At 41.1% G+C, this 14,714-nt stretch overlaps 1 protein-coding gene across 1 annotated transcript; it reads left to right on the forward strand.

Moving 5' to 3' along the window:
• The first annotated feature begins 10,765 nt into the window (after positions 1-10,765).
• adra2db (adrenergic, alpha-2D-, receptor b) lies at positions 10,766-12,685 on the forward strand. Its single transcript, XM_058650132.1, has one exon. It carries the CDS (start codon positions 11,236-11,238, stop codon positions 12,499-12,501), a length of 1,266 nt encoding a protein of 421 aa, XP_058506115.1. The 5' UTR covers positions 10,766-11,235; the 3' UTR covers positions 12,502-12,685.
• The last annotated feature ends 2,029 nt before the right edge of the window (positions 12,686-14,714 follow it).

Genomic DNA, 14,714 nt, shown 5'->3' on the forward strand with positions numbered 1-14,714 from the left:
AACAAACAAAAACATGTTTTTTTCTAACAGTGTGTAATATCAACTATCACCACTAGGATGCACTCATGTTGTGTAGATTGTAGACATTATTGTGAGAGCACATCTGCGTGTGCTTCATAGAAAGCTCCCAGACAGTGAAGTGTGAAGAGAAGAGGAAGAGACATCCTTCAGACAGATGCTGACATGACTTCTGATCCCTGGGGATGCATCTCTGATACTCTGTGAGCCAGTGGCCATGAAGCAGAAACACATTGTCATAGAAACGCTTGTGTTTTAATGATATAAACACACAGTGGCTGTAGGGGGAAGAAAAGCAATGCATTTCTGTGTCTGTAAGAACATTCACACTTCTCATGAACCCAGTACTACATAACATTAACTCACCCTTCTATTATAAGCCCAGACTTTGAGTGTTTATGTGGCGCTGGTCATCACGAAGCTGCTTCCTTTCGATAAAGAGCTGTGACATAAATTCATATACACATATTGGTGTTTTGAGTAGATAAGAGAGACCAGTGCAATTGTGATAAAAAAAAGAAGTCATGTTTATATTTATTTTCCAAATTTGTGCCGTGGGTCGGCAATATTCCAGGGAGAGATAACACATACTGTTCAGTAACTTGTGTTTGTTTTTAAAGGAAATGTAAATTGGATGAAAGGAGGTATTAAATGCTCAGATGCTGCAGTCATTTCACCCTGTAAAGATCAATAATATCATATACTGTTTGGGGGCTCATATTTTAGTTTGGTTATATTGGGTAAATAAACCGTGGACGATAATGTTCTCATCAGTCTCATGTGACCAGTTGTCTGGTTCTGAGGACACAAAATTACATCAAACCTAATTCAGCCAGAAAAGGTGATTCAAGTTCACCGAGAGCGAGAGCTGATGTTTCAAATCCCCGAAGAATCTTTAAACGTTCTGCTGCCCATACATGGATACAGATTAAAGACAAACTACTTCATCTGGAGCAGAACATGCCCGTTTTCAAAGGTGAACAAGAGCATGACTGCACTTGTTAGCAGTTGCTTGCACTGGGAACCATGGTCGTGTCTAATGTCGGGCCAGCTGGCATCAGACAGACATGTTTGCAGAGATCTGTGAATAGCTACTTGAAATAGAAGGAGTTTGTTTTAAAAGCAATCAAAATACACAACCTAGAATTCACTTGATCAACCAAATTTTGTAATGCCTTCTGTTTGTTCTTCAAACATTTGAGCGCCACAGTCCATATGCATCACAAACATACAGCCTTTTCCTGAAACAAACGAACACGTTTCCAAAACGGTGCCATTTCAACGCTTTGTTAAAATCAGAAATGCTGTAGATTGTGAAGGTTGGTGAGCTGTAGCGATGCTAAACGATGGATTTAGTTTTGTCTTTAAAAGTGTCTGCCAGCTGTAATCTAGTGTGTAATAATCAGTGACATCTAAAGCCTGGTTCGTACCGGCCGCAGGGAGTCGGGAGCATGCCAGAAACAACGTCAACACCGGGGATGCATTATGGTGCATTCCATTTACAGCAGAGGCCAGAGGCAGGAACTGGGCGCGACGTCAACGCCAAATTTATTGTGTCTCAGTTGAGAAGTCAAATTTCTTCTCAACTTCAATCCACTTCGTCTAAATCTGTATACATCAAACTTGTAACACAAGAAATAAAGCTAAATAAGATTTTTTCTCTGAGCTGTATCAGATCAAATATTCTCAAATGCAGAGAGAATAACAAAACCATTCACCTGAGGCAGAACCTGCTGGGGCATGTTACGCAACACAAAAACTCATTTTTAAGAGTTTGGAAACCATGTTTTATCTTCAAGTTGCTGGCACTTTTAAAGCAGAATCAGAGAATGAATTGAGTTCACGCCTGAAGGCATAAAAGAAAAAAGAACAAAGGGATTCCGTCTGTCTTTCTTATTCGGGTAAAAAAACCATCAGCCCACCCAGGTGCATTCTGGTCCCTTAACAATTATCAAACCGCAGTAACTCATGTGGTGCCCACACATAACTCAATAACAAAAAGTCAAATATGCAAATCAAACTATAGCTATTCAATTAAATAAAAGTGTCACAAAAGAGAATACTATTAAATACTGTAAATGAGAAATCTGATTATAATTACTAACAAACCCACAACAACAATAAAAGCAGCTGGAGGTGTGCGTTTGAGTTTGAGTGGTCTGTGTCATATGTTTCTGACATTGTCTGCTGGGATTGGCACTAGCTCCTCCCATAAACAGACACATTGTAAAGATAATGGATGGACGGATGAGTATGAGAGCAGAATCATCAGCCAGTGTGAGGATGAGTTTGTCCTAAAGTCTTAAAAAGAATGGAGTTAGTGACAAGTGTTTATCCCTTCCTTATCTGTGACAGTGGGCTCTTTTGTGACACTGACAAATGAGTTAGCCGACACTCTCTGCTACACGGCGTCATTGGTCACATCTGCCGTCTTATCACATTGAGCAGAGAATGAATAATATTTAAATAAATAATTAGTGAACAAATATCCTCAGGGGGAAAAATCCATTGTGTCCAGAAAACAGACTTTGTCATTGTTCGGAGCGTGCAGTCAGCGTCATTACTACTCGGAGACAGGCAAATCTAGGATTTGTGCAACTCTTCAAAGGGCTATAAATAAAGTTGTGTCGGAAGTGAACAGTTGGTTGAATGATGTTTTGAAACTGTCATAATGATGACAACGTCACGGGTGCGACGAAATGATGAATAAATGCATTTGTTGTAATGTCGTCAGGCTTTTATGATATTTGCTAATTTGACCTTTTTATTTCTATAATTTAAATAGTGGTCTATGTGTCACACTCCTTTAATCTGTAGCAGAATATTGTTGTAAAAGTATATATTTAATTTTGATATTTCGATTTCCATACATCTGTCAAATACATGTAATGGAAGAATAATACAGTATGATGTACAAACTAAAGATGCAAAATCATTCACGTGGAATGGTGATGAACAAATCGTTCTTTATCAGGATTCAAGTTGTATCTAAAGATCATTCTGTGGTCTTGTGTGATTGTGGAGGAAGGAACCTTTGTTGCTAGACAGAACAAAATGGCACAGGGCCTCTGTCTCCCAAAAGAAACTGGACCAGATGGTCAGAGCAGAGAGAGAGAGAGAAAGTCCGATCTCATGGAAATGTGATGAGACAACAGCACAGTGTGAGAGTGACAGGTAGAAAGAAAGAGGGTTACGGTAAAACGTCATACTGAACCAACAGGTGTCACCTGTCACCACAAGACCATGAAAGACAGATGAGGTCTGATAAAGTGAGATTGGGACGCTGTTTGAAAAGTGTCCAACAACCACCCCCTGAATGATTTGGTCTTGCTGTCCACATCCATGCCATGCTTGTCAGCTGTTCAGAGCGTGGCTGTCACATGCCCTACTTCACTTTGCCGTCCCATTCCAAACGGTTTCAGTTTCACTCACCTGTTCTTTTATGAGGCTGTGAGGCGAGAGAATAATAATCCTAACAGGTTTCATTTGACTGACAGGATGTGCCATGTCCAGAGACAGGGGGGAGCTGATGGTGGACCAGAACCCAATGACACACTCTGTAATCTGTGACCACGCAGGCTGATGGGTGTCTACTGGACAGAGGCGGGTCAGAGAAGCAGAACCGGCAAATGGAGTTTGTTATGTGTGAATTTTGAGATGCTTAATTCTGCTGCAGTGAAGCCTCTTACTGTGGTTGCTCAGCACATCACTGGGATGGAGGTCCCAAACCTTGACACTGTGTTGACTGAGGAAGAAAGCAATCAGCATTACCACGGACAGCACACGCCCCGTTTACTCTCTGCCGGAACCACCGCCAGTCATCAAGCAGTTCAGGATGATCACATCCCAGTGCTGTGGCCTCCAGACATATGTCACAGACAATCTTTGACATATTTTTCTATATTACTTTTAATACTTTGAGGGAAGCTTGTAAAGTTTTCTTGTACCTGAGTATAATGAAATTAAGAATCTTTCTGGTTCTGATTTCTCTCCAATGGGTGGAGTGTCCTCTTATTACATATACTGTATATTAACGTACTTCATCATTACCTATATTATATATTTTGCTTTATTTCACAATTTTAACAGATAATGCACTGTGTTTACTCTCTGGAAATCGTATTTTATATGTTGGGTTGAAAATTGGACACTCTAAATCAGGCGTGTCAAACGCAATTACAGAGGTGGCCAAAATTAAAAACTGTGTCCAAGTTGTCCAAGTCGAGGGCCAGATTAACAAAAGTTCACAACAGATGATTTTCCATTGTCCATTTCCACACTTCTTAATAATTTGCTGTAATTTTTTACTAGATGCATAAAGCTAAAAGAGAGGGAGCCAAATGACCCCCTCATAACCCCCCCTCTAGTTCCGACTCTGTGTTTTCAAAGTCCACATTCAATGTGGACTATTTATTTTCCTGACATGGTAACTTGATAATTGTGGTACTTATCAGTGAGTCAGTGGAGAGAGGAAAAGAGCAGGAAAGACTTATTATCTCGTGGGTTGAACAGAATTGTGCCGGATGTGGCCCGCTGTGTGAGTGTTGTTTGTGATGGACAGGCAAAGTGTCCAGGGTGTGCCCCGCCTTTCACCCTATGTCAGCTGAGTTTGCAGCACACAGCACCCCCAACGACCCTCATGTGGAGGACAAAGCGGTAGAAGATGGATGGATGGATGTTGCCGCGATGATATGTGATGACACACGGGTGCTTTTGCAAAAATGAAGTTCCTAATGGAAAAATAAAGTTATTTAATCTGAGCTGACGATAGCCGTGGCGTACACAGATATTTTTGGGAGTGGGTGATCAAGTGAAAAAGTGGCATTTATAGATTCAAAAATGATCCGTCACTTCAGCCACTGATGTCAGACGTGTGCGAGGCCGACAGCTCATCTCACAACAGTAACAGTAAAACACAGTATTGCAACGCAAAGAAAAAAGAGAAATATTTGTCTGCTTTTCTGTGACAAAATAGTTTTTAAAGGACTAAAACCTGCTACTTCTTTGGCATATATATTGATTAAAAAAAACCTTGATCAATCCCACAATCCAATGGCCAATCATGTCTGTGTTGTTAACCTACAGTTTGTTTTGTAACCATTGCCTTGTTGATTTTATCTTTGTAATAGTTTATATCTATTATATCATATATTTACTTATAATAAATTGACCTCCAACTAGTAATGAGGAAAGAAAAAAAAAATCAGTGAATAAATCATCATAAAAGAGAGCATGTGTGAGAGTATTATGTGCCAACAGAAATGTTTACAGATAATAAACAGAGATGTTTTTGGTGGTAGTAAAACAGAGCAATTGCACAAATAAACAGGCTGATGCAAAACTAACAGGGAACAAGGTCAAAGTCAAAGTCAAAATGAACGCTCTAATGAGTACTTGGCCTGGTGGCTGGATGCAAAGGGACATCCTGAATACTAACAGTGTGCGGAGCTAACGTTCATAAACAACAGATTCTGAAAAGTGCTAATATGGATTGTTTGACAGCAATTCGTTTTTTTGTTTGTTTTTACACCTGTCACTTGAGGACAGATAGCATGAGGACCATAATCTAATTCAATGTCACCTAAAGTGGAGAGATTGGACACTCAGGTTTGGTGTCACAGGGAGTTTTATATGCCCCATTTGGTCAAGCTTTATGCATGATGTAGAAAAATAACTCTTGGGACCGTGCTGTGCTGCTGAAATGAAGCACAGGAGACCATCTCGATTCCATTTTCATCCAAATTGTAACACTGCACCGCCTGAGGGGAAATCACAGGGAAGTGACAATGACAGTAAATGCAAAATACTGAACAAATAAACAAAAACAAAAAATCTTTAAATTCACTGCTTATAGTTTGCCGATTGAAGGTACCCAACCTGACTCCACTGGCTTGAATTATAACGTCGTTAAACGTTGTACTGAGGAGGTCTCGTCTCCGTTGCTATAGTTTCATTTCATCTTCAGTGGAGCATAATGACAATGTGGTAAGTTATGTTCCCATGTAGAAAATAGATGATTGAAGCATGTGACCTGCTCTGTAGACAAAGCCCAGAGGAAGTGCTGAGCTGTCAATCTTTCTCAGGTCACCTGATTGACATGATCCTGAAAATTCATTTTGGAATTATTGATAAAAGCATATAAACATTAAATATGCTTTCAACTATAGTGTAATATGGATATTACACATGGTTACATCACTTTATTTTCTTTGACGATCAAGCATAATATATCTATTATCTATTCTTTCTATTATTTCTCTATATATATTATCTATACTATCTCTTATAGAGTTCTTGTTGTTCATCAAACAGTTGTACCCTCTCACGTGTGATCAGTTTTTTTTAAATCTCATTCTCAGTGTAACTCGTGTGAAAATTCAGTGTATAAAATCACACCAGAGGATTCGCAACACACACATCATCCGATAATGAATGTTTATTTGTTTACACCAATGATTCAATTGTGATGTCATCTGACTCATCACTGAGTTCTGAGTCACCGCTTCTCAAAAATGAAGCAGACGAGCGGATTTTATGAAAAGTTTTGTGGGGCAAGTTTTTGTCGTCCGTGACACCACAACGATTAAACCACATTCCCGAGGACCTAATCCCCACATGTTCTCATTCTCATGCACTTTTTTCTCTTCTTAACGTCCAGCAGCTGAAGGCCCACAGTGGATTTAAGTCATTTGAGTCATTTTTTAAACCAGCTACACATTTGTAATTCCACATAAATCGTGACGAAGGAACTAATTCTCTTAAGTGTTTTTGAAGGAAACTTAGTCTCTCAGGTCTCGGAAGTGGATGTGGGCACAAGTGTCACGGCTCGTTATCAAAGACGAAGCCCTTTACATCACATCTGGACTCAAATAACAGCCGCGTGTCGCCGAGTACCGAGTTGAGACGTATTCAAAGATACCTTTAATATCTATAGTAAATAAGATCTAAAAAAACAGTCTTTCAATGTATATGAAAAAGCCTTATCAGAGGACATGGTGACATGTCTGACCTTCAGGGCTTCATTAACCCTGACAGTTACTCCCTACAATTCCAGTGCGGTTTTGTCCGAAGCTGCGGGAAAATGTGATGGAAGTATTATTTGTTTGGTTCACAACAAAGGTCAGAAACAACCCATTTATCTCAACCTGCCAAGCCCAGTGACAGCAGAGGCAGCAGCAGAGGAGGGTCGAGGATGTTAAAAGATGTGCGCTTTCTGAAAAAAGAACATGTGATTCACAGCGTGGCTGTACCTCACTCTCTCTGTCTCTCACACACACACACATACATGCAGACACAGTGTGTCCTCCCACTCGTTAGTGTATACAACAACACGAGTCAAGGATCCTGTAACACACATGTACACAATAAACACAGAATATATACAGCATTTCAGTAATCCAGGGTCACGGCTGAATTTCTGCTGGGTGAATTCCCCGAAGACAACGTTTACTATAACAAATCACCTGCGACCTGAGATGAGGTTTTCACACAGCACCTGCAGCCATTTACTGCTGTGAGTGTTACATAACGCAGCAGTGGTTTCTGTTCACATTCAGCCCCAACAGTCTCCCACGGAAGACAACAAGGTAAGAGGATTGAGACATCGAGGGGCTCTGTAGATTGGCTGCCCTCTCATGTTTATTTTTTTTATCTATACAGTCTTGTATGGTAAACAGCGTTATCAGCATCATCACTGTGGTGTCAGCATATGCAATCTTTTTCCAACAAAGGAAAATCACTTTCTCTTCCACGCTCTGTTTTAGTAAAGAAAAAAACATCCACAAGTACAGCCATCACAAGTGTGAAAATGTGTGTGTGTGTCTTATAATAAGTGTAGTTATTGGCAGAGAAAATGGTGTTTGTCAAGCATTTTAAATAATCGGTGGTAATGAAGAGTTTCTGGGAGCCGTAATTATCACTAAAACCTCATCAGTCAAAACATTTCCTGTTGGCAGTGAGACAAGTGGTTAAATGACTGTGCACCTCTAATGATTGATGAGTTGATGGTATTGGAGGACTTTGTGGATAACAACACATCTGTGGCCTCAGAGCGCTGCTTATATTTGACAAAATTTTGCACCATAAATGAAAGCTGACATTTGTGCCACAGAGAGGTCACGTGTGTCACAACTTTGTGAAGGATACGATGCGTTCATTTAATCACGTTGGTGCTATACGGCGTCGACTTTTCATTTCTTCGGTGTAGTTTTGTTTTTGGTGATTTTGTGGTAAAAACCTTCAGCCACACAGAACCAGCTTGTACGTGCAGCCCACTGCCACGGCGATGACTGCATCATAACAGGAAGCTGGATCCTACGCAACAGGATTCTGCTTATTGTTGTATTACTGAGAATAGAAAGTGCAGGCTGGGAGGAACGTGTGTGTGTGTGTGTGTGTGTGTGGTTGTTTTGAGAGTCATTTACTGCTTTAAAAATCGAAAATGTTTGAAGAAAATGGGATGTGAAAAATAGGGTAAATATGTACCGTTTATGTAGTGGGTCTTATTTTTGGTAAATACAGGATATGTGCAACACATGCACATTAGGTATTTTTGTGAGGTATTATTGTGTTGTTCATGATCATCGCCTTTCCCCCTATGTCAGCTGGGATTAGCACCAGCAGCCCTACAACCTTCATGTGGAGGATAAAGCGCTAGATGATGAATGAATGAATGGATGGACGAGATTATTTGCCATTTATGTTATGTAAATTCTGTATTTATCAAATATGGATTACAGACAAGGGCCACACGTTTGGTGTAGTGGTTAGTACTCGCCTTTGCATTATCTCCCCATACAATAACAAGGCAAATCTATCTGATAACACCTGCAAGGTGACAAACAAATGAATAATAGTTGAAGAATTTTTTTTTATTTGAGAGCGTGATTAAAGTGCATAAGATATTGTTTTTCTCCGGTGCACGTATATTATTGCAAATCCAATTTAATCATTACTTCAACAGCATCTGGCCCAACTCTATTAATATGTTGATCTCAGAAAAGCTCACAGACGAAAACAAACCAAAAATTCAACATTATATCATCTTGCATTGGAGGATTCCATAACAAGACTAGCTCATTTGTAGTAATTATAATCGGACGTTATGTCTTGAATCCCCCTCTGGTTATACAGTCTTTTTTTCTGCATATAAAGAGCTGGTTTGTGTTTGTATTTGTGGATTCAATTTTGTTTCTTTCCTGGTTTTGCTCAGAGGGTAAAATCTTAAGATAATGTCTACAGATCGGTTATAAATGTATATAGTGACACTCACCCTTTAGATGATCTTCACAGTTTCTTATTTTCATCCTGAGGAATGAGATTAGACTGAGACAAGAGAAGAAGAAACCAGATAGTATAAGAAATATGGACAGTTGCTTTTAGTTTCGGCTGTTTCATTATTCTTCCTTTGTTTTTCTTTTCTTCTCTGTGCCTTCCCTTTACCTTCCTTCCTGTTTTATTTAGCTGTCCGCACTTGGTTCCTGCGTGTTTTCCAGATTTTTGATCCACTGCCAGTAACTCTACAGTTGGACTTCATGGTGTAATCAAGTTCACCAGACTATCTGTAAGACTTTACATTACAGTACAGTAACAATATATGGTAATAGTATGATAATCATTTTGCACTGCAATCGTGTTGCTATAGCAATAATGTTAACTTTATAACATAGTCACTGTGAAGGTACACTGATGGTAGCCTATAATAGTTCTCATTACTAATGATATCACTGGATATTACACTAAATAGCATGATTTTTTTATCACCGTTGTTATTGCCGATAAATATATATAGAAATAATAATTCTATTAGAAATAAGATTGCATTACCATAATACCTAACTCAGTATTACCGTGCTGTTATAATGTTGTTACTGTACTGCAATGTAACGTGTCACCAGCTTGGTAGACCATGTGCTAGAAATAGTTTGAAAAGAGTTGTACCGACAGGATCATCTACGTCACACTCACTAAGCCTCATGCCCACGTTCAGACTCCTGTCTGCTTCTGTGACTGAACAGAATTTCACAGCAAACTCCCACTTTTTAATCTCCCTGCAGCCACTAAAGGGTGTCCTTACTGAGCCTGCAGACGACTTAAGAAACGCAGACACACTCACATCAACATTCATGTTGGCGTCTATCAAACACCTTTAACTGGCCTGCAAATCCATCCAGTTTACTTAATAAATAGACTTAAAAAGAAAAACACTTTTTTATGTAGTATAATTTCACAATGACCTCAGTGAGTGTGTGTGTGTGTGTGTCTTTTTGTATCATTCCTGCTGGGTAAATGTCCCCCTCACTGACTGTCCAATTATGTGCTATACATAACTGAGTATCCAGAGCAAACAGACACATGTGGTCTCATCTGTGTCTCCTACAACAATTCCTGAATGACACAAGTGAGGGTTCATATTGCTGTTTGGTTGCTGCAGTTTTATTTTGATGGGGGCTTTTTCGATGATTATAGGCTTGAAGGGCTGTGGACATTCACAGAAACCTCCGTTCATCATCATCAGTGACTCGTAATGGTCATGTCACTCTAAATGCCCGACAGGCCTATACTTTTTGTTAAACGACGGGTCACTGCATATGGTGCATATAATGCAGAGAAAAGTAAAGATATGATAATAAAGAAAACATCAAAGTGTGCGTATGTATCAAACACAGACTGGTCTGGGGCTCTGTTAATATTAACGCGTCTACTCGCTCTCTCTCTCTCTCTCTCTCTCTCTCTCGCTCCCTCGCTCTCTCTCTCCTTTAAATTGAGGGATGAGTTGGTCCTCTGAGCTCTGAGTGATGTCACCTCACTCATGTGTGGACATTAATTCCAACAGCAGTGTGCATCTCACGTGCAGCTTCCAGATATGCTGCTCACCCAAACACAGGAGCAGAATTACGCACGGCGATGTGACATTGGGGGAGCGACTCCACTCTTGGAATCTTCTCATATTTGTGACACATAGTCGCTGCTCGGTGGTTGCGTGGGAACTATGCGGACATGTGATGAAGGGTTTACTGCTTGAGGAGAAGCTTTTGTGCAGGCACTGTTTCTTTCGTGGGGGCGCTCCGTCTGCATGTACTGACCAGGAGCATTACGCGCGACGCATATCCATTCCTCCGTGGAAGGCAGCGCCGCGCACCCGGTCTTAGATGTTTTTTGTAAAGACAACGGGTGCAAAACGCCAAACATGATACGAAAGGACACTTTGGAGCCAGCATGGATTTAGCCCAGTCAAATGTGTTGGTGGAGAACGTCTCCAAAGATGAGAACAACACGGACGCACCGCTCGCTCTGCCTCACACACAGGCGGCCACTGCGCTCATCATCCTGGTGGTGACTGTGATCATTTCGGTGACCATTGTCGGTAATGTGTTGGTGATTGTGGCGGTGTTGACCAGCCGGGCTCTCCGTGCGCCCCAGAATCTTTTCCTGGTCTCTCTGGCATCTGCGGACATCCTGGTGGCCACGCTGGTGATCCCGTTTTCTCTCGCAAACGAGGTCATGGGGTACTGGTACTTTGGAAGTACTTGGTGCGCCTTCTATCTGGCCCTGGACGTGTTGTTCTGCACCTCATCGATCGTGCATCTGTGCGCCATCAGTCTGGACCGCTACTGGTCAGTCACAAAGGCTGTCAGTTACAACCTGAAGCGCACACCGAAGCGCATCAAGTCCATGATTGCTGTAGTGTGGGTAATATCAGCGATCATCTCCTTCCCTCCTCTCCTCATGACCAAACACGACGAACGGGAGTGTCTGCTGAACGATGAGACCTGGTACATCCTGTCATCCTGCCTGGTGTCTTTCTTCGCCCCGGGTCTCATCATGATTCTGGTTTACTGTAAGATTTATAAAGTGGCCAAGCAGCGCTCCTCCACTGTGTTTGTGGCCAAGAACGGCCTGGAGAGGCAGCCCTCTCAGTCTGAGACCTGTTTCGTCAGGAAGGACAGGATAGAGACAGAGAGCCCCAGTAGCCAAGGCTCGGATAGTCACCAGCAAAGGCAAGGGGAGCTGGATGACATAGACCTGGAGGAGAGCTGCTGTCAGTCAGACACTAAACCCCGCAGTAATCGATTCTCTAAGCGGAGGAAGGTGGAGGGGTCGGACTGTTGCCCGCCCCAGAACTGTCGCCTCTCCTGGGCATCAGCCCGGGCGTCACAGCTTTACCCGGAGCAGAAGACCCCAGCTGAGCGACCACAGTTGGTCAACAAGACCAAAGTGGCTCAGATGCGGGAGAAGCGTTTCACCTTTGTGCTGGCGGTAGTGATGGGAGTGTTTGTGCTCTGCTGGTTCCCCTTCTTCTTCACATACAGTCTGCGGGCTATCTGCAGAGAAAACTGCTACATCCCCGGTTCACTTTTCAACCTCTTCTTTTGGATTGGCTACTGCAACAGTTCTGTGAACCCAATCATATACACTATTTTCAACAGGGATTTCAGAAAAGCGTTCAAGAAAATCGTATGCAGGACTTCAAAACGCACTTAATAAGCACTGAAAGGCACACAATCATGTTTTTGCCTCTCTGATTGGACAGTACTGGGATGGAACTCATTCCTCGTCTCTGATCAGTTCCCCTCCCGGAATCATTTTAATGTCCTGTAACTATTATCTTATTGGGAACAAGTTCCAGTCTTGTGTACACATTGAATGTCCATGAATAAAGTGTAAAGTTGAGCAAAAATCTGAAGATTGTTTTGAGACAGAAACATGTTTTTTTTTTTTTTTTCATCCATCCCACTTGAGATCTAGAAAAAAAAATCTTAGAGCCACATTTGATGCAGGAGAAAAGATCTGCTGCAGGGTGAAAACCAAGTCCTTTGGATTCAAGTGCTGGTGGCTGGCTCCCAGTGCAGATAAGTCTACACCATCCATAAAATATATGCATAGAGATGAGCGAGCAGGCTTTCATAGAAAGAAAAATAAATGAAACAGGGTTTGTCACATGTGTTGCACCGTTTAAATGTCCTGCGTTATTTAAAATAATTCAGATTCATCTCGACTTGCAGCAGACAATTTCTTATCAGCGAACTCCCAAACTTATATAAGAGTCTAATCTCACACCCCCTCCACATATTACACCACCTCACTCCAGAACAATTGCCCAGCCGTGTGTGTGTGTGTGTGTGTGTGTGTGTGTGTGTGTGTGTGTACAACTCTGTGGACAAATGTGTATTTTAACCTTAACTCAATCTTTTGTGTGTAAATATTTAAACCGTGTAAGGGAACAATCCTGCGACACAGCCTGCTTTCAGTGTCGTGGGACAGGAGTTTAAATCTGGGTTAGTCTATATTGTCCCACCAACTTTTTCCTATTCTTTGACAACTGGCACACTTCCTGTGGCAAGATGATAAAAAAGAAACCAAAATACACTGACCTGGAAATGTTATAAGAGAAAAGAAGTGGGGGAAATAAATAGCATTTCTGGACACATTACAGGTATGGACTTCTATCCAGCGTCATATATCCTTATAAGGGAGATTATTATCAAGTCACAACTCAAACCTTTATAAAGATTGATAAGAAGTGTTAAATCTGAACTTGTTCGAAGAATATTTCGGTATTACTCATAGGATGAACAATGAATTGGTAAAAAAAATAATATGTATATATGTATATATATATATATATATATATATATATATATATATATATATATATATATATACACACATATCCAAACAGCATCACACCGTGGTGGGTTTATAGCTTCTACAAAGTGTATATGTGCAAATTATTGAGTAGAATATGAGCCTTGCATGAAAAGGCCATATCGGCACTGGGGAAAACTCTGGTTAGTGAGAAAAATGCTGACCAGCTCCACATCAGCGTATTGTCTGCACGGGGGTGCTGAGGATAAATAAACTATTTATATCCTCGTAGGAATGTCTTCAAAGCTCTCCCACTGCTCACTGGTGCCTTGCCAAAGATAATCACCAAGTTTGAGGGTCGTCACGCTTAGAAGGAATTTTTTAGAAAAAAAAAAAAGAAAAAGTTTTTTGTGTGAGTGAACTCGTATTCACGAGGGTCTCGCTGAAGTACCGTCAAAGGGAGCATGAGAGAAGGTGGTTGAACATTTCCTTTTCTCTCTCGATGTATACGGCATCATTTTATTCATGAGCAGAAATTAGACTATCTGTGAGAAGTGCAGCTGATTTGAGGAGGGAAAACTTTATCTCAAAGGGATTCACGTTGTCTCCGAAGAGATGAAATGTCGGGGCCAAATCGCCTTCACAAGAGGCGGTAAAATGAACTTTATATCTTCATGTTTAGTAGCGCTAATTGGGATGTGCAACATAATACGATTTTATACATGTAATGTCATCTCTCCAGAGATCACAGTCGTCATCCGGAATGCTTTCTGCATAACACATGGCTGGAAATGTTCGCATGGACGCTCGCACGTAATCTTCTTCCTCATAGTTTACTGATTACTATCTGACAGACGTGCAACTCCCCTGTTAAATCTCACTTCCTGATTCAATTATCTTTCTAATCAACTGCGCTGCTGTAGCAAGACTGGAGCACAAAGCTTTTAATTAGCTGGGGTGATGTCTGTTACTTTCAGGCATGTCTCCCCACACACATCACCTACTGTATATCTCTGTGTTGCAAACTGAAAGCAGTGAGATGTATTATCATGATTCGCCCTTACTCCTGAGCATTTAATTTATCCCAGACTGTAAACTAATTGCATATT

The sequence above is a fragment of the Solea solea genome, chromosome 14 (genome assembly GCF_958295425.1).
Source record: "Solea solea chromosome 14, fSolSol10.1, whole genome shotgun sequence".
Classification (NCBI taxonomy): domain Eukaryota; kingdom Metazoa; phylum Chordata; class Actinopteri; order Pleuronectiformes; family Soleidae; genus Solea; species Solea solea.